The sequence below is a fragment of the Nicotiana sylvestris genome, chromosome 5, assembly GCF_000393655.2.
Source record: "Nicotiana sylvestris chromosome 5, ASM39365v2, whole genome shotgun sequence".
Taxonomy (NCBI): Eukaryota; Viridiplantae; Streptophyta; class Magnoliopsida; order Solanales; family Solanaceae; genus Nicotiana; species Nicotiana sylvestris.
The window spans coordinates 49,107,566-49,132,959 of NC_091061.1; the positions used below are offsets into that span (position 1 = coordinate 49,107,566).

The following is a 25,394-nucleotide window of genomic DNA, read 5'->3' on the forward strand; positions in this document are numbered from 1 at the left end:
TGATGGGCGTCTTGCGAACCCGTGTCCACTGGAATAGGTCCAGGTGCGTTATCGAGGTTCTGCGGTGGCGCACCAACGACTGGAATAGCCGCACCATTCTCGCCATGATTTTCGAGGTAATCGTTCTCAACTCTATTTACCGAGCCAGACATTCCGACCTGAAATCAGAAGATCTTAGACAAGAAAAAGTATGAAAGATAACTGGCGTTTCTGTAACAAAACCAGCAAGAAAATAATCACTATTATTTTTAGCCTCATGACGGGCGCCAAACTGTTTACCGTGAAAATGGTAACAACAATTAAATATGTAAATAGGACTCTAAAAATACGTGATCTATTTTTATGCTAGTTGTTAGAGCAGTTGATGCTAGGCGGATGGGATTTAACGATGAAGTATAAGCTAAAACCGGGCAGTGATCAAACCGAGGGGCTTGCTACCCGGGCTTCGGACTAGTCGATGAAAGGCCTCAGGGTCTATATCCGGCTCGAGCTCGAGCTATCGAGGGTAGCCGGAAAGGGGATAACAGCTAAGAAATAATTAAAAAAGGCTCTTAATGACCAATATCGAACAATAAATGAAGAACAAGTATGAAACCAAAAAATGAAAAGAGTAGCCTCGGGCAAGTAAGTTAGAGAGAAAAGAGAGAGAGATATTATTGATCTTGTGTAGAATGGTTGAAGCAACAATAGCCCCTTACAAAGTGGTGTGGATTCCCTTTATATAGGAGGGGAATCCGGTTATTGTATGACATACATTAATTATAAAAGCATGAAGATAGGACGGCTAGATGTGACGCCTCGACACAGGCTCCGGGTAGGCCAGCTCTGTCAGACTTAGCTGCATGCCTTGGGAATTCTCCTTTTTGCTCTAGCCTCGATCTTCGTCTTCTTGGAGTCGGGCCTCGACGAGCCCCGAGGGAGGGGACTCGATCGCAACTCCACGTCCTCGGTGTCTCGAGATATTCTTCTGAAGTGACTTGATAGCAAGAAATTAGGCCATCTGATTTCGCCGCATACATGTAATCCAACTCCAGGCTAGTCTTGCCATAGCATAGAAGTGGCCTTTAGTTATTAAATTGGATACATAATCAATTATATAATTACTTAATTATTGATGCAACGTTGCTAAACTTGAGCAATCATATATGAAATTGCAATATGGACTGCAATTTTAATCTCATTTGAAATTAGTGTGTAATTATATGCATCTGAATATATCAGCCAGCTCACGGAATCTATCGGCATTAATTAGTTTCATAGAATTTCCAAACCAAATATTTTCTCTTCAGAATTGTAATCAAATTTTATACATTTTTTTCAAAAGAAAATGCATCTGCCAGAGTGTCATTATGTTGGTCCTTTCCACATGAGAAATTTATTAGTTTGCGATGATAGTTAAATTTTAGTTGTAACAGAGAAAAAAATAAGTACACAAATAATAAGTATATAAATAAGCATTATGGATTTATGACATAGTGACAGTGCACAGTTTCTTAATGACACGAGATCGATACGAATTAGCATACATCAGTTTTGTGTTTCATTACAAGCACTATTATCACAAGTAGCTTCCACGCTAAAGTTTTTGACAATTTGGCAATAAGCATTATGTGCAGCCCTATTTAAGGCAATTAATTTTTTGCCACTAAATTTTCCCTTTCCCACAAATTTTCCATCAACAAAAACATCAATTTCTCCTGTTTCTTCCCATTTATCAACAAGTTCAACTCTCCATCCATTTTTCTGACAAACCTCATAGAATTTTGTAACTGGATGAGTTTCCAGATTTGCTGGAGTGATCAGTGGCTGCAACAAACCTTCTGTAACCTGTCCAAACTATAGCTTGTTAATAGGGCTTTCTTCTATACACATAGGCATATCTAATATTTAAAGTTAATATAAATTGTGTAGTCACAACATCTACTACTAGTTTTGTGACCGTAGATTTGAACTTCGTATATATAGTGTACTAGTATTGGTGCAAAAGAGTGACGAAATCCATATGGATTGAAGGCAAATGTGAGAAGTAAAGGGCAACATGCTTCTTTGAAGTGAACGGACGATTTACTAGAAACTTAAAAATGCCAAACATATATGAATTCAGTACTTTTAATAATTAAATAGCAATTAAGATAACTAGTTCAAGTATCTTAATATAAAATAATGTTGAGCTCGAAGAATTGATGTTTTCCGAGGGTCTATCGGAAACAACATCTCTACCTCTCCAGGTAGGGGTAAGACCTAGGTACACACTACCCTCCCAGACCCCACACGTGGAATTATACATAGTTTGTTATTGTTGTTGTTTTTCTTAAAAAAGTGTATGATTCCCGTACAGTGTATGACTTTAGGCAATAAGTAGTAACCTCTTGCTTCACATCACTTTGTCGCATTAAGCGATGACTTTAATAATGCCTGAATATGTGTGTACATGTGTTTTAGAAAATGGGGCCAAGCCTTGCATTATCCCAATAATATCGGGAAAGATGCCCGAGGGGAACATTTCTGTCTTGCAGCTGAAAGGAGTCAAAAACCAGGAGCCCACATTTCTGGCCTCCCTTTGTGTTGAGAATGTCAAGCGCTCTTCCGGTCCGATCCGTGCGACCGTGAAGAAGCACTTGTGGAATATGCAAATCTGATACCGTAGGAACTGCCAAAGCGCGTGTCGCCAAGGAGGACTATGAATCACAAGATTGAATCAGTGTCAGGTGCGAAGCCACCTGCCCATGCGCATATAGAATGTCACACCCCGAGCTCACTGAGCTTCAGGGAAGTTGGCCTAAATGCTTGATTTAGGAATTATTGTACCATCAAAGTCTCCTTATGGTTCGCCAGTGTTGTTCCAGAAGAAACATGATAGTACCCTAAGGATTTACGTTGAGTATTGGGTCCTGAACAAGATTACGGTGAAGAATAAGTACCCTACCCCGCTGATGGAGGACATGATTGACAGATTGGTGTTGAAGTTGTCAAACTCCCACATCGGTTGGGGAGAAAAATTATTGGAATTTTTCCTTTATAAAAGGAGACCTAATGTTTAGGATTTAAATACACCTCTCATTTGCCTTCTTATCTTCTTAAGGCATTTGTATCTTCTCTCTTTAGTATTATTTCACTTGTATTTTTGGAGTGAAATAAAATATTGGTTGTGTCCGAGGAAGTAGGCAATATTGGCCGAACCTCGTAAATTCTGGTGTTCCTTTTATTGTTGCTTTATTGTCTTATTTATTATTTGGTGGCTGTCATAATTTTTGGTATAGTAGTTGTGACTCATTCACACTATATACATTTGGCTTCCGCAACAATTGGTATCAGAGCCAAGGTACTGTCTAAGTATGCTTTGTGGTTACAGCATAGTCTGATCTTCCACATCAGAAAAGATTTATCTTGGTACTGTGTCAAGGTTCTGTCTTAGTATGCTCTGTGGTTGCAGCTTAGTCTGATCTTCCACACCACAAAGGAAATAATCTTGATTTGTGTCGTCAGCTATTAAATAATATTCGTGTCATAGATGGAAGATAATAAACAAGAAGAATATACATCAAGTGTCAACAATACGTCATCATTGGCATCTTCGCTTATGACAAGAATTGTGTCAAATGCGAAATTTGCGGTAGAAATTTTTGACGGGTCCGGACATTTTGGGATGTGGCAAGGCGAGGTTCTAGATGTCCTTTTTCAACAAGGGCTAGATCTGGCCATTGAAGAAAAGAAACCAGATGTTATTGGAGAAGAAGATTGGAGAATTATCAACCGTGTTGCTTGCGGTACCATTCGATCCTACCTTGCTAGAGAGCAGAAATATCCATACACAAAGGAAACTTCTGCAAGTAAATTATGGAAAGCACTGGAGGATAAATTTTTGAAGAAAAACAGTCAAAATAAATTGTACATGAAGAAGAGACTGTTTCACTTCACCTATGTTCCTGGTACCACGATGAATGAACATATCACCAGTTTCAATAAGTTGGTCACAGATTTGCAAAATATGGATACAACTTATGATGATGGTGACTTGGCCTTGATGTTGTTGGCGTCACTTCCTGATGAGTACGAGCACCTTGAAACTACTCTACTCCATGGAAATGACGAAGTTTCTCTTAGAGAAGTTTGTTCGGCTTTGTACAGCTATGAACAAAGAAAGCGAGAAAAATAGAAGGGCGGAGAAGGAGAAGCACTATTTGTGAGGGGTCGTCCTCAAAATCAAACGAGGACAAAGAAGGGAAGATCCAAGTCAAGATCCAGACCCAGCAAAGATGAATGTGCCTTTTGTCGAGAAAAGGGGCACTGGAAGAAAGACTGTCCGAAGTTGAAGAATAAGGCCAAACATAACAATGGAAAGGCCATTATGGATTCAAATGTAGCTGATTGTGATGATTCAGACTTCTCATTAGTTACAACAGAGTCATCAACATCATCAGACATATGGTTGATGGACTCGGCTTGTAGCTATCATATGTGTCCCAACAGGGACTGGTTCGTGGAATTTCAAGAAGGAGAATATGGAGTCATCCACACAGCGGATAACAGCCCTCTTACCTCATATGGCATTGGTTCAATACGATTAAGGAACCATGATGGAATGATCAGAACATTGATAGATGTTCGATATGTACCGGATTTGAAGAAGAATCTCATCTCTGTGGGAGCCCTAGAATCAAAAGGGTTCAAAATCATTGCAGAAAATGGAGTGATGAGAGTATGCTCCGGTGCACTAGTGGTAATGAAGGCTAATCGGAAGAATAATAATATGTACCGCTATCGTGGCAGTACAGTTATTGGGACAGCGACAGTGACATCCAGTGACGACAAAGAGGCAGAAGCAACCAAGCTATGGCACATGCGCTTGGGACATGCTGGAGGAAAATCCTTGAAAACTCTATCAGATCAAGGATTGTTAAAAGGAGTAAAGGCTTGCAACTTGGAGTTTTGTGAGCATTGTGTTAAAGGGAAACAGACAAGGGTTAAATTTGGTACAGCGATCCATAATACTAAAGGCATTTTGGATTATGTACACTCTGATGTTTGGGGTCCTTCCAAAACACCTTCATTGGGTGGGAAGCACTATTTTGTAACCTTTGTTGATGATTTTTCTCGAAGAGTGTGGGTGTATACAATGAAAAACAAAGATGAAGTGCTGGGAATTTTTCTCAAATGGAAGACGATGGTGGAGAATCAAACAGGCAGGAGGATCAAGTGTATTCGCACAGACAATGGAGGTGAATACAAAAATGATCATTTCAATAAGGTCTGTGAAAATGATGGCATCGTCCGACACTTCACTGTTAGACATACACCACAACAGAATGGAGTGGCAGAACGTATGAACCGGACCTTGCTGGAGAAGGTACGGTGTATGTTGTCCAATGCTGGCTTGGGCAAAGAATTTTGGGCTGAGGCAATTACATATGCATGTCACCTCATTAATCGTCTACCATCTGCTGCTATTGATGGCAAAACACCATTTGAAAAATGGTACGGAAAACCTGCTGTAGATTATAACTCTTTGCACGTGTTTGGCTCAACTGCATATTATCATGTGACGGAGTCAAAATTGGATCCAAGGGCAAAGAAGGCTATTTTTATGGGAATTACTTCTGGAGTCAAAGGATATCGCTTATGGTGTCCTATGACAAAGAAAGTAATATTCAGCAGGGATGTTACCTTTGATGAATCTGCTATGGTAAATAAGGTAACAGAAGATACCAAACAAAATGAAGGTGCTTCTAAGTAGGTGGAGTTTGAGGGAAAATTTATTTTTTCTACACAAGAAGCAGAGGAGGAAACAAATGAAGATTATCCTATGGAAGGAGAGCTAGTAGAGGAGATTCCAACTCAGGAACCTCAACAACAACTTGAATCAATAGCAACCAGCAGGCCAAAAAGGACAATAACGAAACTTGTTCGTCTCATAGAGACGGTTGCTTGTGCAACCTCAATTGTAGTTGATGATGTTCCTACCACTTATAAAGATGCAGTCCAAAGTTCAGAAGAAGATAAGTGGAGGATTGCCATGAATGATGAAATACAGTCTTTTCATCAGAATCATACATGAAGATTGGCCAGTCTCCCGAAGGGAAAGAAAGCAATTGGGTGCAAATGGGTATTTGCAAAGAAAGAAGGATTTCCTAACCAAGTAGATGTTCGCTACAAAGCAAGATTGGTGGCCAAAGGATATGCTCAAAAGGAGGGAATTGATTACAATGAAGTGTTTTCTCCAGTTGTAAAACATTCCTCCATTAGAATTATGTTGGCTTTGGTAGCACAATTGGATTTGGAACTAGTTCAGATGGATGTAAAAACTGCGTTTTTACATGGAAACTTGGAGGAGGAAATCTACATGACTCAGCCAGAAGGATTCAAAGTTGCTGGAAAAGAAAATATGGTGTGCAAACTTGAAAAATCGTTGTACGGATTGAAACAATCTTCTAGACAATGGTACAAGCGATTTGACGAGTTTATGTTGCGGCAAGGGTACAAGAGAAGCAAATACGATCATTGTGTGTATTTGCACAAGCTTAAAGATGGTTCCTTTGTATATCTTCTCCTATATGTTGATGATATGTTGATAGCTTCCAAGAATTCGGAAGAAATTGATAAGTTGAAGATTCAACTGAAGAAGGAGTTCGAGATGAAGGATCTGGGTGAGGCAAAGAAAATTCTTGGCATGGAGATAATAAGAGATAGATGTTCAAAGAAACTTTGTTTATCTCAGAAAGAATATTTGAAAAGAGTACTACAACGTTTTGGCATAGATAAAAAGAATAAGCCAGTTAGTACTCCACTTGCTCCCCATTTTAAGCTAAGTACTACTATGTTGCCAAAAGATGAAGTTGAACGAGAGTATATGTCAAAGGTACCATACGCAAATGTTGTTGGTAGCTTGATGTATGCAATGGTCTGCACAAGACCTGATATTTCACAAGTTGTTGGAGTTATTAGCAGATATATGCATAATCCAGGAAAGGAGCATTGGCAAGCTGTGAAGTGGATTCTACGGTATATTCATAATACTGTAGATGTTGGGTTAGTTTTTGAGCAGGAAGACAATCAGTCTGTAGTTGGATACTGTGACTCAGATTTTGCGGGTGATCTGGACAAACGAAGATCAACTACTGGTTATGTGTTTACTTTTGCAAAGGCACCAGTTAGTTAGAAGTCTATTTTGAAGTCAACAGTTGCTTTGTCTACAATAGAGGCAGAGTATATGGCTATTATAGAGGCTGTGAAGGAAGCAATTTGGCTTCAAGGATTGCTAAAGGAGCTTGATGTTGAACAAAAAGGTATCACAATTTTTTGTGATAGTCAAAGTGCTATTCAATTAGCGAAGAACCAAGTTTATCATGCAAGGATGAAGCACATTGATGTTCGGTATCAGTTCGTACGAGAAATCATAGAAGAATGTGGAGTCACAGTGAAGAAAATTCATACTACAGAGAATCCTGTTGATATGCTGACAAAAATGGTGACTGCGGTCAAGTTTCAACATTGTTTGGATTTGATCAACATTGTTGAACACTGAAAATTGAAGATGAAGGCACAACCAAAATTTGTTATTAAGAGAAAATTGAAGATGTGGAATTTTGCCAAGGTGGAGATTTGTTGAAGTTGTCAAACTCCCACATCGGTTGGGGAGAAAAATTGTTGGGATTTTTCCCTTATAAAAGGAGACCTAATGTTTAGGATTTAAATACACCTCTCATTTGTCTTCTTATCTTCTTAAGGCATTTGTATCTTCTCTCTTTAGTATTATTTCACTTGTATTTTTGGAGTGAAATAAAATATTGGTTGTGTCCGAGGAAGTAGGCAATATTGGCCGAACCTCGTAAATTCTGGTGTTCTTTTATTGTTTTCTTATTTATTATTTATTATTTGGTGGCTGTCATAATTTTTGGTATAGTAGTTGTGACACATTCACACTATATACATTTGGATTCCGCAACAATTGGGAGGCGCAACTATGTTTACCAAGATTGATCTGAAGATAGAATATTGGCAAGTGATTTTCGAGGCTGATGAACACAAATAATTTATGTGATACAGTATGTGTAATTTGACTTCTTGATCATGCCGTTTGGCTTGATGAATGTTCTCGCAATGTTTTGCATCTTGATGAACCAAGTCTTCCGGGAATATATAGACGAGTTTGTAGTAGTCTACCTGGATGATATTGTGGTATATATCAAGGCATTGTTGGAGCACCTTGATTATTTGATGATGGTCCTAGCTCGGCTAAGGGAGAATAAGTTATATGTGAAGCTTTCTAAATTCACCTTTGTCCAAAAGTAGATTGATTTTCTTCGTCATGTCATTGAGGAGGGGCAGATCAATAAGATGGACCAGTAGAAGGTATAGGCTATGATGGACTAGCTGCCACCCAAGGATATCCATGCCTTAAAGGTGTTCCTTGGCCTATGCAACTTCTATCACCGGTTCGTGAGGAACTACTCCCTCATATATTGATGTGTCGTTCACAGAGCTCTTAAAGAAGGCCACGTCTTGGAATTGGTCTCTCAAGCAGCTGCAGGCCTAGGATGCTTTGAAAATGGCTACGTCCAGCAATCTGGTATTGCCCCTTCTTGATTTAATCAGTCTTTTTGAAGTACAGACTAATGCTTCATATTTACGCCCTAGGCGGAGTTCTGCTGCACAATGGCTATCTCGTTGCTTACGAAAGTTGAAATCTGAAGGATGTTGAGCGATGCTATAACGCACACGAGAAAGAGTTAATGGTTGCCATCGATTATCTCTGCCTTTAGAGGCAATACTTGTTGGGGACCTTGTTCATTGTGAAGATGGACAACATGGCTATCAGTTAGTTTAGGACCTAGCCAAAGCTGAACAACGACATACTAGATGGCAGGAACTTCTCATCGAGTTTAACTTTAATTTGGAGTACAAAGTGGGAAGACCAACCAAGTTGCTGATGCACTAAGTTGGAGAGCAAACTTAGCATCGGTGTGCCTACTCGCCATTCTCAAGGAAGCGAACTGTCTACCATTATAAAGGATCAGATACGTGAACTGCTTAGCAAAGACCTTACTACCTAGTATTTGATCAGCTTTGCGAATCATGGCAAGACTCGATAGTTCTACATGGAGGATGGGTTTCTTAGAGCAAAAGGGAACCGCCTATATGTTCCTAAGGGAGGTGATCTGCGGAAAACCCTCCTGAAAGAGTGTCACGATACTCTTTTGGGGAGGGGGGATCTTAGAGAAGAATGGACCATGGCGCTGCTGTGTCGTGCTTATTATTGGCCCCATATGGAAAATGATGTTGCTCAATATGTGAGGACTTGCTTGGTGTGTCATTAAGACAAGATTGACCGCCTGACCAAAGCGAGCTTCTGGAGCCCTTGCCTATCCCGAAGAGGCCTTAGGAAGAGTGTCTCGTAAGATTTCAATACCGACTTGCCCAAGGTCAGAGATTTCACCACTATTCTTGTCATGGTCAATCGATTTTCTAAATATGCTACTTTTATTGTGGCCCCAAAGTATGTATCTTCTGAAGAGACATCTCGACTCTTCTTTACTCATATTGTCAAATATTAGCGGCTGCCTAGAGATATTGTTAGTGATCACGATTCTCGCTTTAGTAGCAACTTTTGGACCAAGCTCTTCAACTGTCTCGGGTCCAAGTTGAGCCACAATTTGAGTTTTCATCCCCAATTTGATGGCCAGACAGAACGGTTCAATGGCATGCTGGAGGAGTACCATCGACACTTTGTTACTAGCTCGCAGAAGAATTGGGTGAACCTGTTGGATGTTTCTCAATTGTGTTTCAATTACCAAAAGAGCTTGAGTAACAACAAGAGAGCATTTGAAATTGTTACCAGTCAACAACCACTCCTCCCGTAGCAGATGCCCCAAATATGTCAAAATCTCCTAGAGCTGTCAGGTTCTAGAAGGATTGGAAGTAGAACCTAGAGATAGAGTGGAGCTATCTTGAGAAGGCCCAGAAGCGGATAAAAAAGCATGTTAATCAGAACTGCCGCTTCGTGGAATATCAAGTTGGGACAAAGTAATAGTGAAAATGCCAAAGCGATACCTATTTGTGGGGATCTCGCCTATTGCAAAAATCCATTGGACATCTCTTCATTGTGAAGCGCAATGAGAAGGTGGAATACCATATTGATATCCCAACTTGGTGGAAGATCCATCATGTTTTCCATGTTAGTTTGCTAAAACCTTATCAGGAAGACAAGGATGCTCTCTCAAGAAACCAGCTCACTATACCTGGTATCCGAGAAAACAAATCAACTGAGAAGAAATTGTCGAAGCTATACTTGATGACCAGATGATTCATGCCTCACGGAAAAATCATCAGGAGTTCCTCGTGAATGGAGAGGATGTGATGCCAAGGAGAACACATGCGAGAGGTTGAAAAACCTCAAAGACTTCAAGGACTTTATCGATGACTATCTTGCGAGGAAGGCGTCGAGGATGTCGCTAAATAAGATGGGGGAGAATGTCATAGGCTGCTTTCCATCCTTGCCCCATGACCCCTTGGCTCTGGTAAACCTCCTAGCATCGAGTGTCATGGACGACCCCATGGTCTTGGCTGCGGCAAATCAGAAGTATGTTTGTGCCTATGTTGCCCACATGTAGCCCGCGCTCGCGCCCGTGCCCGCCCCCGCGCACGTGCCCAGCGGCATGCAATGCCCACAAGTGCCTGTGAGTAGAGAACACCCTCAATGTCTGCCCGCAGCTAGCGCCTACAAGTATATGCCCCGCTACCAATGCCCATACGCCCATGCCCCTCGCGCAACACACAAGGCCACCACCCCTACAAGTGTCGCATATTGGACCAGTTTTCCCTTTGTATAAGGTTAGGTTCCTTTTCATGTAAATATAGACTAGTTTTACTTGTGTTTTTATTTTAATTTTCTAGCTTTTTTATGTCTACTCCCGTAAATTAGGTTTTTATTTTTAAGACATATATAAGGGAGGTATAGTCGTTTACAAGAAATCAAGTCTCTTTACTGATGTTTCCTCCTCCCTGCACCACATTGGCTTTCTTGTAATCATTGTTCTCTATAAATACAAGCAAGCTTTCATTCAATTCTCTCGTTACAAATTATGATCTTGACATTGGCTTTTTCGCACCGCACTGACAATCTAGTCTAGCGCATAAAGGGGGCCTTCGGTTGGCGCAAAGTAATGACACAGAAGTAGGTTGCTTTGCCTTATGTTACCCTTCCGAGACATTTCAGAAAGGCGCACATAACAGTATGTATGTATGTATGCAAGTAGTATAAAGTTGAGTAAGTACGGACATGTACATCCGCTTTCGTAATACTACACCACCCTAGCTATACTGTTAATCCACAAATAAATGTAAACATTCAAAGTGAAGCAACAAAGCACCTGCCAAGTTGTATCCATGGAGAAATTGCAATCAATATAAACGGCACCAATGAGGGATTCAACTATATCAGCCAGCACCTTTGGGGGATCAATAAGGCCTGTTGAATGCAAAGGATACTCTAAAGTTGCATCTCTGAATTCTTCCACCTATGGAAATAGTAAACTTGTAAGCAAACTTATATCAACCAGTGGTGGATGTACGGGTTCAGCAGCAATATGTTTACTACTTTTTCAGCTATATAGAGAGAGAGAAAAAGCGTAAAACAGTAGGTAGTGTAATGGTACAAATGATAGAGACAGAGCAAGTATTTCAGTCATCAAGACATTACTACAGATGGCAGAAGTATTATTATGTTTCTCACCAGTCATAAAGTCATCCAGAAAGTTTTTCGCTCTATAGCAGTTCAAGATTAAAAGCACGTACTTAGTTTACTAAAAATGGATGGGGAAAATGCATGCGCCATTGGAATTAAACACGCTTGAGGTCATTAAAATTTAATCCAACCAGCTTCTGAATAGGGGTTTACATATGTTAGGTTGGTTCGGATTTTATAATTATGAAACCAAACCAATTGTGTCGGATTATTAAATTTAAAGACCAAACCAAACCAATAAAACTCGGGTTTTTCACTCTCAGTTTTTCTCGGGTTTTCGGGTTATTCGGATTTTTTTCGAATTTTTTTCCGGTAAAATCTTCGTAAAACAAAACATATCAATTATGCTCTAAATATTTCTTTAGTCCTAGTAAGATACAACTATATAAAGTATTTTCCAAGAAAATAATACAAAATATGAGATATGTCATGGCATTATCCTAAATATTCAACAATAAAATTATGTAATATAAATATTGCTAATTAAAAAGTCATAATAAAAATAAACATAATCTAAGAGTACTAAGACATGCTAAATAAGTAGACTAATAAGGGAGTATTAAATACATGACTACACGCAAAAGAAAAAAGAAAAATAGGTTATGCATTTTATCTAAATTATTGCAAAACAAAAAATAGATATTCAATACATTCCGGTTCGTAGTATTGAATTAAATGTCTTTTGTTAACATTAGTATTGATTTGATTTTGGTTTGGGCTTTTGTTAGCACTATTTAATTTACTAATGTTAATGGCTATAAAATTTATTGGAACATTCAAAAGTTCTAAGTCCAACATTGAAATAATACCTCAAAAAAACAAAATTATGAGATCTTTTAAAAAAATTTATGAATTACATCACAATAAGTATAATTATATATTAAATATACCTAAAATTTCTATATATGTAATGTCGGGTTGGTTTGGTTTCGGTTTGACTTTCTTTAGTTAAAACCAAACCAAACCAATAATGGTCAGTTTTTTTTTTCAACACCAAACCAAATCAAACCAACCCATAATCGAATTTTTTTCTCGGTTTAACTCGAATTATTGGGTTGGTGTGGTTTGTCGGTTTCATTTGTACACCACTACTGCTGAAAGTGAAACAATGGATTCATTCGTAGCTACCTAGTTTTTTCTATTAGATCTGACAAATACTTTGTCTTTATGATTCTTGAGACTTTGAGATAATACATATTTTCCTCATGGACTTTTGTCCGGTTTCTCTAGAAGGTCATTAAAGTTTAGACCGCATCAAGAATTAGAATATAAAAGATTTCCACCATTTTCGGCCTATGGACCAAATAAACCAAGTTTTTTTGTTACTTATGGCATTTAGTATTAAAGACTTTATGGAAACTAATACCAAAAAGAAACCCTTGGAATCGAAACGTCTATAGCAAAGTTTATTCACAACCTAAAATCAATTTATAAGATTAACACCAAATATCACGTTGAATAGGTAACACGTTAAAAATGATACTACTGAACAATGTGCAGCTATACTTTACTTCCTTACCCAATCTTCTCTTCTCTCCACCATGAAAAAGAGTTACCTTTTGATCAGTCACAAATAATAAATGCAATTCAAAACATTTTTTTTTTAAATAACAAATATTGGAGAGGCAATTTCTTAAAGATTTATCACTAAGTAATATGTTTACTACTCACATACACAACCTTAGTTTTCAATATCTCTCTCTTTTTTATTTCAAAATTTTGAAACAACAAATAAAAAAAAAAACAAAGCAGATCAAATATTTTCATCACTAAGTAATAAATTGAGACTCCAAGTCACACCGAAGAGTAAGTGAAAACTCTATGATCCTTGATGGGATGGGGTGTGATGAATAGAAAATGTTATTTCCATGTCCCAATTTAATTATCTGGAGGTGTTAGGATTTAGAGAATCAAATAAGTTGTTCATTGACCGTAATTTATTTATATACCTTTAAAATATTTTGAATATTGTGATTTATAGTATTTTTTATGTAATTTTTAAATATATAAGTTTTATTTCTAAAAACTTAAATTTTGAATATTTAAATACAATTCGAAAAACGAAATGTATCACTAAATTAGGACAGAGGGAATACTTTTTTCTTCTTATTTTTCAAAATTTTGAAACAACAACAAAAAAAGAAGAAGAATAAAGCATGGACTCACACAGAGATAAAACATTGTCATATACTATATTATAAGTATGAAGCCCAAAGATTAAGGTTAGATTACCAAAATGCCTAATAATAGCTAGATGACCATTTTGTCCTTTAAACACCACATCTATAATATATAATTTGTACCAAAAAGTAAAATTACTTTTCAATAAATAATAAGGTTGTACTACAATAAATCAGGTGAATGGGAAGAGACTTGGCGTGGAGTTTCGTGTATTACCCAAGAACTTAATGCAGTATATTCAATATCTGTTGCTTTCATCTTCCAATACTTATTACAAACAACGGTTCAAATTCTTCAGAATATTATATATCATATTCCACTAATTTGAGCTTTCCCTATTTTGTGGTCCGATGATGTTTTCCTTTTGTTTATTCAGCATGCTTTAGGTGCTCTTTGCCCTTCCTCTCTAGCTCTTTATATGTGCGTGTGAATTCCTAGTGGGTCTTTTGTGGTTGGTAATAATAGAATTTTACGAATGGGAGGTTGTCATGGTTAATATAAATTGAGTATTTTGTTAATTGGTTTATGCAGTTAATTTTAATTTGTTACTTGGGATTCTAACAATTTCTTGAATTTTTTTTATTTTTTTTTTGCTTATTACATCAAAATAGCTGCAATTTTGTTTAACTTACACTTAATTTATTATTTCTTTCCAGTGAGTTGGAAACTCATTTCATTGACTGCCGTGTTGTTGCTAATTTAGCAATCATTCATTTGGTGATATTCATGACCATGATAGGCTATGCAAATTATGTACTTATATTATACAAAGAAAAGAAATATTTTAATTAACACATCAAAATTAATATGATCTTTGTAACCTTTAGAATTGCATATGATATATGTGTACTATTTTAGTACGGTCAAATTTTTGTCCTACTCCAAAAATAAAATATAGGTAGATAAACTTTCCTCCTTCATTGGCTATTTAAAATAGCCAATTACATTGAATTTTCTTTTTCAATACGGTCAGCCCAATATTTTCAAGGACTTAATAGTTCTTACTTCTAATTTATTCTAACCATGCAATCAGAAACTTTGAGAGATTCTTTTGAGAAAATTTACAAATAAAAATATTAATAGTTGTAGAACGTAGTTAGATTTGTGAGTACGATAAAAATTAGTCCCCCCCCCCCCCCAACTTTGTATTTAAAATCAAAGCTGTTGGTAAAAATACTTTCTGCAAACAAATTTTTGGACAGAAAAAATAAAAACTCATTATAATAAATACTATATTAGATAAACAAAAAAAACAATATAGTGAATGTTACGAAATTAGCAGCCACGGTAATAAATATTACTAATAAATTTAATTTGTTAAATGTCTCATGCATGTATAATAATTTTTTAAAGTTAGCATTTACATATGATAATTTATCTTCTCTTTCTATTTCTCTTAGCTTGAATTTTAGATTTTTTATGATTTATTAATACAATTATTTTCTTATAAATGCAATCCTTCACTTATAAATGCAATCATAATTCAAAATATTTTTACTATCCATGTACAAAATAAAAAAATATCATATACTAATAAATAATAATCACGAATACTAATTTTTTCCCGTCTCCTAATTAATGTCAACAAAATTTATTTTATATGTGCTTATTTATAGAATAATATTATTCTCATCAATAGTATTCTCTTCTCCGAACTTTTTATCTTCTTTGTTTTTTAGGTCTTGAATATTTTGAATAAGAATGAGACTTCCATGCGGGACTTGTGGAGATGCATTCAGTCACCGAAAGTGACATAACAAATATAAGACTCACAAGTTTTATTTTTTTATCTTTTTTGGAGAACGCCCAAGCATTAACTTATTACATATATGTCACTTTTATAATTTTAAAAGCTTGACTTAATTCTATCAGAGTAACTTCAATTTCTTTGCGTTTTTTCTTTTCTTTAGAGCACTTTCATATGGAGAGAGTAATATACTTTTTGATCGTCATTCATGTTAGGAAACACTAATTACTTGATTTTATTTACTTTCACGTACTAGATTAATGAATGATTGGTCTTTATTATCTTTTCATGATTTGAGATTATTTTAAACATAAAATAAGAGGAAAAATTATGACTATATTATAGTGAAAATTAAGTTAACATATGATTGACATTTTAGACCATTTAATTGAGATTTGTTTTTGTATTCACTGTTTTTGCTACCTTTCATAGCAATCTTAAAATTTATTCAGATTATGATTTAAATTATTAATTATTTTCTTTTAATGCTTTATTTTATAACTTGAAACACGTTTTTAAACATGTAGTTCTTTTTAGATTTTTTTTTTAGGAATTAATATGGGATTCCTGTTCAGAAACTAGTAATAATAAAAAACAGCACTTACTTGTCCCTTAAGTAGAGGTTTCTTGTGGCGTAAATACTTATGAAAGTCGTATTTGACGGCTACCCTTGCGAGTTTTTCTGTATCTACGTTGGCGGCTCGCAGCCGCGTCAACTTTCCCGGAGGCAAATCAGGGTGAAGAAAGTAATGCTCTTTTGCTATTAGCAAATTTAGCACAGAGTCACCCACGTATTCAAGCCTTTCGTATGACTCACAGCAGTTTTCTTGGATAGAAGAATGAGTAAAAGCTTGATATAGCAAATTAGGATTCTTGAATTTGTATCCTATGATCTCTTCTACTTCTTCCACATATCTCTCCCATGACTGAAGGAGATGGGCAGTTTCGTCGTTCTCCGATATATGAAACTCTTGGAATAATGAACTTAGAGAGACTTGTTCTAATTTCTCTTCCATGGCTTTTTTCACAAAGAGGGAAGGTTTTCAGGAGATGGTTTGTATACAATGTTTTATTTGAGAATGGCCTAGAAGTCGGCACGATGAAATAGATATTAACTATTGTTCAGAACAAGGAATTTTCTCTTTAAATAAACGACGTTGACAAAATAGCTAATACAGCTAGCAAGAAGATGTTGATAGCGTGTAGCATGACGCCCTAGGTTTTGTATTTTAGGAAAATACAATGTGATTCCAACTAGTAGCGAAATTTGGAATTTCTCAAGGATGTTCAAATTTGAAATACATTAAAAAATATTCCGGCAAAAGGTGTTCAATATATATTATATACCTATAAAATCTAAAATTTTATCGATATACGCAATATAATTTTTCCGATAAAGGATGGTCAATTGACCATGCCCTAAGCAAAGTGGGGCTTCGCTCATGATTCCAACGATGGTGTGGCTAGAGGGTAACAAACTTGAGCCTGTTTGAATTTGCTTATTTTAAGTGCTTTTAAGTCAAAACAAGTCAAAGTAAAAAAATACTTTTAAACACTTGTTTTTAAGCTAAAATGACAAAAATAAGTCAAAAACCAAAAGGTAGAATTCCTAACTTATATCTTTGGGCTTAAAAGTCACTTACAATAAGCTCATCCAAACGAGCTCTTTATGAGCACCCGATATTTATATTAAACTATATTATTTTACTATGATCAAGTGACCAAGTCAAACAAGTTAGTATATATGTTAATTAATTATTACAATTTAGAGAGGGGCCTATTACATAGTTAAAGACATACAGTATTTCCTTGTTATACAAATAGCCATCCAGATTCAATGTTTACCTTTTGCTAGACGGTATATATAAATTATACAATAATTATACATAGTTATATACATATTATGCATAAATTTTACATATATTATATATACACCGACAGTTTATTATTTAAAAAATTAGGTAAACGTTTATTTGGGTTAATTTTTCTATTTCGTTTATTGAGTTGCTAAAGTATACTGCTTAGTTTCTACTTTTCTACGGATATACATGCATATGTAGATAATTACGCATTTATTAATATATTGTTATTGACAAAGCAATAAATGGTCTCAATTTGTAGCTTGACCATATATGAAGTTTGGTTAAAAATTAAAATAAAAGCTGGCTAGAATTCTTTGCTTCGAGGAAGAAGATCTTCAATAATTTAATTGTGGATTCAAAAATTCATGCTGTTAGTCATTCTAGTGCAAAAGAATACTCATTTCGTTGTCATTTAATTATAGGATATCTTTACAATAAATAACATATTGAACATGTCAGATGAGAAAAAATAGAAGTGAAAATCATTTTCATCTTTCTATTATGCTTTAAAAAATTAAGCATCTTCTCCAATAATAATTTATATTTTATCCTCTTATCTCATGATTTGGACATGGAAAAGATATAGATAGACGTCTCTCGTTAGAAGAAGTTGCATCTTTTTTCAACCTATCCTATATTACATTGAGTTAATTAATTCAATCTTACCAGAGGTCTATCCTTATTCTATTTCCTCTTTCTCCACCACTATTCATAGAATACTTCCAGCCCAAAAAATAAAATGAAAAAGAAACAAACATAAACATAATATTATATATAGTTTAGATTCAGAGTATTTGACGTTTTAAAATGGAAAAGTTGCATTATCTTTGAATCCGTCCTGAAACCGAGGAGACAAGCAAAGATGATTAATTTTATTACACTTGTTCTTTTTCCCTTCTTTAGGTGGCCTAGAAAAGGAAAAAATAACTAGAAGAGAAGTGCAGAAGGAAAATGTATGTAACTTGGCTATCAAGTTTAACCCACGAACACATAACTTGTTCAGATTTAGATGGGGTAGAGTAGTTTGTTTGCCCAAGTTTCTCGAAAGTTAAAAGTGTTTATTTTAGATTTTAAAAATGCTTATTATAGAGAGTTCGGCCAAATTTTTGGAAAAAATAAGTGATTTTGAGTAGTAACTAAAGCTCTCTTTTAGACGCTAAAAAAATAGTTTTTCTCAAAATATTTTTAGAACCTTAGCAAAACACAAATTGTTGCTCTGATATTGACAAAAGTACTTTTCAAATTAGCCAAACACAAATTTATTAGTATTCAAAGGAACTCTTTTGGATAGCACTCTTATTTAAAAAATACTTTTTAAAATAAATAGATTTTAAGAGTTTGACGAAACAAGCTATAAGTATATATATTCATTTGGCAGATCAATTTGGCATAGATTAAAGCCTCATTTGTTTGCATTTAATGGAGATCGGAATCTTAATTATTCAGATCTCAGACATTAAGTCCATTTATTTTTAAGTCTGAATCTTAATCATTAAGTGTATTTTATTTTTTTATTTTACCACTTAATGGGTCTGAATATGTCACTGCCGCCACCGTCCACTATTATCAATTACCACCATGCACCACTCGCCACCATCATATTTAACCATAAACACCACTACCCACCGCACCATCTGCAACCATTGCCGCCACCAACCACTATTATTAACTACCACCATCCCCACCATTATCGACTACCACCACCAACCACCCCCACCATTATGAACTACCAACAACTCCACTACTATCATCCTCAACACCCGCCAATATACCTCAATTACCACCATCAACCACCACCACCTCGATCATCAATCATAGCCCATTATCCGCCATTATAAACTATCACCATCCACTACCAAATTTCTCAATCACAACCATCACCATCACTCCACCATTATCACCGCTTACTATCCACTATCCTCAATCATAAATAGCCACCGCTACCTGTAACGACCCGACCAGTCGTTTCGAGCTCTACTGCATCATTTGGCAGTTTGAGACCATGAGTAGCTTCACTTCAGGTATTATGACTTGCACGCGTGGTCGAAATTAAAATTTCGGAAGTTCGGAGTTTATTGGGAAAGAGAATTCTTATTTCGGAAGCTTTAAGTTGGAAGATTCTGACTAAGGTTGGACTTTGAGTAAACGATCAAATTCGGGATTTGAAGGTTCCAACAGGTTCTTATGATGATTTTGGATTTTGGCGTATGTACGGATCAGGTTTTGGATGACCCGGGAGCGTTTCAGCACCTATTGTGGAAGTTGGCATTTTGGAAGAATTTCATATATTTGGGTTGAGGTGTATTTCAATGTTATCGATGTCCATTTCGGATTCTAAATCCGGGAATAGCTCTGTACGGTCATTCTGGTATTGGGAGCGCATCCAAAAGTGGATTTGAAGATCTGTAGGTCATTTTGGAATCGTTTGGCGAAAGTTAGAAATTTGAAGGTTTTTAAGAAATTTGACCGGAAGTGGACTTTTTGATATCGGGATCGGATTTTGTTTTCGAAAGTTCGAGTAGGTCCGTAATGTTGAATGTGACTTGTGTGCAAAATTTGAGGTCGATCGAACGTGATTTGATAGGTTTCTTTGAAGTTCTAAAGTTCATTAAGCTTGAATTGGAGTGCAATTCATGATTTTTGTGTTGTTTGATATGATTTGAGGCCTCGAGCAGGTTCGCATTATATTTTGGAACTGGTTGGTATGATTCCACGGGTCCCGGGGGGCCTCGGGTGGATTTGGGATGGTCAATAGATTGAGTTTGGCCTTGTGGAGGTGTTGAGGCTGCTGTCTTCTCATGTAACCGCACCTGCGAGGATAGGGCCGCAAGTGCAGAGCCACAGAAGCGGTCATGAGGGTCGCAGAAGAGGTCATGAGGGCCACAGAAGCGGCTTAGGCTGGAGAAGACTGGGGCCGCAGATGCGGCCGAGTTGCGCAGAAGCGGGACCGCACCTATACGCGGGGAGCCGCAAAAGCGAAGGCGCAGAAACGGATGGCGATTGCAGATGCGCAATCAAGAGGTCTGATGGAGGAACACAAAAATGGTATTTGGTCCGCACCTATGGAACCGCAGAAGCGGTCAAGTGACCGCAGTGCGAGGAATCGCTGGGCAGTATGTTTATTTAAAAGACAAAATTTGGCCCATTTTCTTTTTATTTTCTCTTGGTTTGGGCAATTCTTGGAGGGTTTCAAAACGGGATTTTCATCATCAATGGCAAGGTAAGCTATCTCCACCTATTATGAGTTAAATACATTGATTATGTATAGATTTTAACATGAAAATTAGTGAAAATTTGGGGTTTTGAAGAAAAACCTAGAAATTGGTATTCTTAGATTTTGACCCCAAAATTGGATATTGAATTGAGAATAAATTATATATTTGAGTTCGTAAGGTTATGGATAATTTTTATCTTCTTAAAATTTTGGAATCCGGTCACGTGGGCCCGAGGGTGACTTTATCGACTTTCCGAACGGAGTTGGAAATTTATTGTGAATTAAATTGTTATGAGTATTAGAGTATATTCTCATTGGTTTGCACATTGTTTGGTTAGTTTTAGAGTGTTGGGCATCGGTTTGAAGTGTTAGAGTGGTGTTGGAGCTGGTTATAAAACTTCGGAGCGAGGTAAGTCTCCTTTCTAACCTTGTAAAAGGGAATTAACCCCATAGGTAAAATAAATTAATATGTGCTTTTAATTATGGGGGATACATAGGCATGAGGTGATGAGGGTTCGTACGTAGCTACTAACTACACCTATGCCCGGGTAGTCTAGGTTTACATCATGTCTTATTGATACTATCGTCGATTTATGTTTATTGTTTGCCTTGAGAAGAAGCAAGATTTAGGTTGAGCAATAATTGTCTTGAAAGAATTTAAGATTTAAAAGGTTTCATTTGAACTTTGAAATTTCGAAAAGAATTGAGGAATATTATTAATAGTTTAAGAAATTTATGTGTAACCACGTCACATGTATGTTCCGCGAGCGGGGTAATTTCTTAAAAAGCTTCAAGATGAATTTCCCTTATTTTGAAAAGAATCAACAAAGAGATATGATTTAAATGTTAAATTTATATTTGACCGCGTCGCAGGTATAATTCGCGAGTAATTTCTTAAATTCACATTTGATTGCGCCGCATGTATGATTCGCGAGCTGAGTAATAAATGCATTTATGGTTCGTGCCGTTCGACCCTCGGTAGTGAACAATTTACATTTATGTTGGATCGGACCGAACATCCTCGATGGAATTTACAATTTATATTTATGTTGTATCGGGCCGAACGTCCTCGGTGGAATTCCTATGTGATAATAGCTTTGGAAACCCATTTTATAAATTGTATAAATTCGTTGTTTGAAAGATTAAATGCTATAAAAGAAGGAAGTGTTTGGGGTTCTTAAATATGATGAAAAAATTGTGCAGATATTTCTTGTTTTGAGCTTGATTGTTATCTCAATAAATCGTACTTAATTAGAATTTCATATTATCATATTGTTGGACCATTAGTAAGTGTCGGAATCAACCTCTCGTCACTACTTCTTCGAGGTTAGACCGGATACTTACTAGGTACGCGTTATTTTCGTACTCATACTACATTTGCTGTGCATTTTTGTTGCACAGGCACATGTATGTCAAATGGCCTAGTGGGCGCATCGGCATGGTTAATACGGAGACTTAACTGAGCTGCAATTCTCGAGACGACCCGCAGCCAACAGAGTCTCCTTCAGAGTATTGTATTTTCTTTTCTATACAAATTTGTATTCCAGACAATTATTGTACTACATTTTATTTCCTAGTGATTCCTCATGCACTTGTGACACTAGATTCTAGGGTGATTATGGGATATCCAGTGCTGAATTAAAAAAATATTATTATTTATTTTATAAAGTTCATCTATTGCTAGTGGAATTAAAGAAAACTTTATCATTTTAAAAATATAAAAAGAGAATTTAATTAACTATTTAGTGTTGGCTAGCCTGACAGTAGTGTCTGGCGCCATCACGACCTTTAATGAATTTTGGGTCGTGACACTACCAATCACCACTAGCCACTATTTAGAACCACCACAAAACAATGACTAATCACTGCCTCCAATCGGCATCCACAAACGCCATTGTTAGCCCCTGGTAGCTCTTTCGCTCTATAGGGATAACTGCCACCAACTATATTTTTTTAAAACATTTATTGATAAAACATTAGATTAATGCGTATTTTATTTTTATTTGAATTTTATATTTATGAACTTATAAGTAAGGATAAATTTTATACATTCAGATATTGAAAAAACCCGTCTCAATCATTTAGTATTCAGATCTTAATGCATATATTGATATTCAGATGTGCATTCAAATATTTTTAACTTTATACATATTTTAAAATCCAGATATGCGTTCAGATTCCGACGTCTTAATCTTTAAAAAAATAAATAACACCCAAGTTGGTCTGTTTAACTGATTGCATCAATTTGTGTGGCATGTGTCATCCAAATTGAGACATTACAAACATATAAAAACAAAAACAAAAATAAAAAACAAAAAAAGTAACTCTTTTTTTATTTGATTTGTTTGATATAATCATTATAATAATTTTTTTAATTTTGATAATTAAACATATTATAAAAGAGATAATCAACAAACCAAAAAAGTTTGAGATTTATAAAAAGTTGGTAGCTCGGACCAAACTTTTATCAGCCGCTTAGCCCTAGAATAACATAATATGTATTAGTCAAAATAAACATTGCTCTGTTGGGTTGCTCACTCTCTTCCATCCTTTTTTCTTTCAAATTGGATAATTATATATAAAAACAATATAACGGCAGTTTATAATTACAATGTCGCATGAGAGATTGCACTCTATATTAACATGGGGTCATTGTTCAAAAGACTTACTATTACAGGCTTTGGTTTTCCTAGTAAATACAGTTCCTATGTGTCTGCCCAAAGTACATCATTTGCAAATACCAGGGAACTACCAAATTTTCAAGCCTGTCAAAAAGTTATTTTTAGCTCCTTCCTTGGCGAGGAGGTCCACTACTTGATTCTGCTTCCTATAACGATGATTTATTCAGGTTCCTCGATTGCTCCATCAGTGACTTGCATTCACAAACAATAGAGTTATAAAGAAGGTGGCCCTCTGTGATCATCCTTATTACTTCTATAGAGTCAGTAGTAATTTCTAAAGGAAGCATTTTTTGTTGAAGGGCAATTCTCAGGCCGTGTATTAGTGCAAGAAGTTCTGTCACTGTATTGGTAGTGTAGAGGATGCCTTTCATGTAATTCACTGCCCTGTCCCCTCTATGATTTCTAAACACTCCATGTAGCCCTCATAATTCCTAGATTTGTTGTTGAAACACCATCTGTGTTGAGTTTAAACACCTCTGTGACAGGTGGTTCCCACTTCAGATGAATGATGGTTGATTCAGTACTTATCTCTTAGTTCCCTGCCACATGGTAGTATTGAACAGCTTTGTTTATGGCGTGGTTAACAGAAATTGGATTTTTTTTCTTATCAAACAAATTATTATTTCTAGTTAGCCAAATATTCTAAAATTAGAAGGGGAGGAGATTCTTCCATGAGCGTTGTTATTAAACTCTATGTTCTTTAACTTATTCCAAGTTTAGTGCCATGAGGACTGAGAGAAGGAGAAAGAAAAGGATGCATACTTGGTTAGTACAAGCATTTAACAGATTCTGCCAGAAAAGTTTAGCACTAGGGCATTCAAAAAAATGTGTGGAATATCCTCTTCAGCCACTTCATAGAAGGAGCAATTAGGATTAATATTCAGACTAATGTGATAGAGGTACTGACTAGTAGGAAGCCTATTGTGGTGGAGGAGCCATGTAAACAATTTAATTTAGTTGAGAATTTTGAGCTTCCATACCAAACCAAAATGTTCCTCCTCTATCCTAGTTGGCTCCTAATTGGAGTCCATGAAGGTGTCGGCTGATTTTGCAGTGAAGAGGTCATTACTGGTGAGGTTCTAAATGAGTTTTTCTTCGGTAGAAGTGTGAAGAGGGATGAATGTGTTTTCAGTGACTTTAATTATGGACTCAAGAAGGGGGTAAGAGATACCACTGAAATCCTAGACTCAATTGTTGAACATAATGTTGATTTTGAGGGATTCCTCAGACTCTTGCCAAGGTCCTTGGAGAATGGAATTGAGAGATTGTATGTTAGGAGTCGAGGTATCACAAAGGAAGTTGACCATATTACCCTTCTATACCACCCACCTAGAAGCTTTGGTGAAAGTTTACCAGCCATCAATAATACACTGCCAAGTTCTAGTCTCAGGTCTTCCCCTAGCGTTATGGCCAGTGCAATATTTTCCTATAAAAACCCTAGCCCAAAAAGAGTTAGTCTGATGGAACAATCTCCAAGCTAAGCTGTGTGGCTAGCCTTGTTCTTCATTTCAGCTTTTTGTAGACCTAGGCCCCCCTTAAATTTTGGCTTTGTGGCCGTGTCCTACTTAAGAAGGTGTAGTTTCCTTTTCTCTATAGTAGTACCCAATACAAAAAAAATTTGGATTCTATCTATCTTATTATTTGTATGGGTAAGGAACTTGATGTATTGCATAACATGATTGGGGATGCTTCCCAAGCTTGATTTGCCAGAGTTGTACGACCAGTCATGTTTAAGAGCTTGGTATTCCATCCTGCTAATTTGGTGTTCATGTTATCAATAATAAACTAAAAAATCGCTATTGGTAGTCCTTTTGTGGAAAATAAAGAATTCCAAGTACTTACCAAGAGAGAGACTAGCTTTACTACCCAAGGATGCAAAGCATGAGTTGGCCCAGTCAGTGTTGCAATTGACAAAAATTATGACCTTGGATGTTTGAAAATTGAATTTTTAACCAGACTCTGAATTAAA

General features: G+C 36.3%; 1 protein-coding gene across 1 annotated transcript; it reads right to left on the reverse strand.

The window, feature by feature from the left end:
• Window positions 1–1,443: 1,443 nt before the first annotated feature.
• Window positions 1,444–16,778, reverse strand: LOC104212851 (ribonuclease 3-like protein 3). Its single transcript, XM_070174045.1, has 3 exons — window positions 16,274–16,778; window positions 11,367–11,513; window positions 1,444–1,827 (listed from the first exon to the last, which is right to left on the reverse strand). The coding sequence occupies exons 1-3, from the start codon at window positions 16,682–16,684 to the stop codon at window positions 1,528–1,530; spliced, it is 858 nt and encodes a 285-aa protein (XP_070030146.1). The 5' UTR covers window positions 16,685–16,778; the 3' UTR covers window positions 1,444–1,527.
• Between the last annotated feature and the right edge of the window lie 8,616 nt (window positions 16,779–25,394).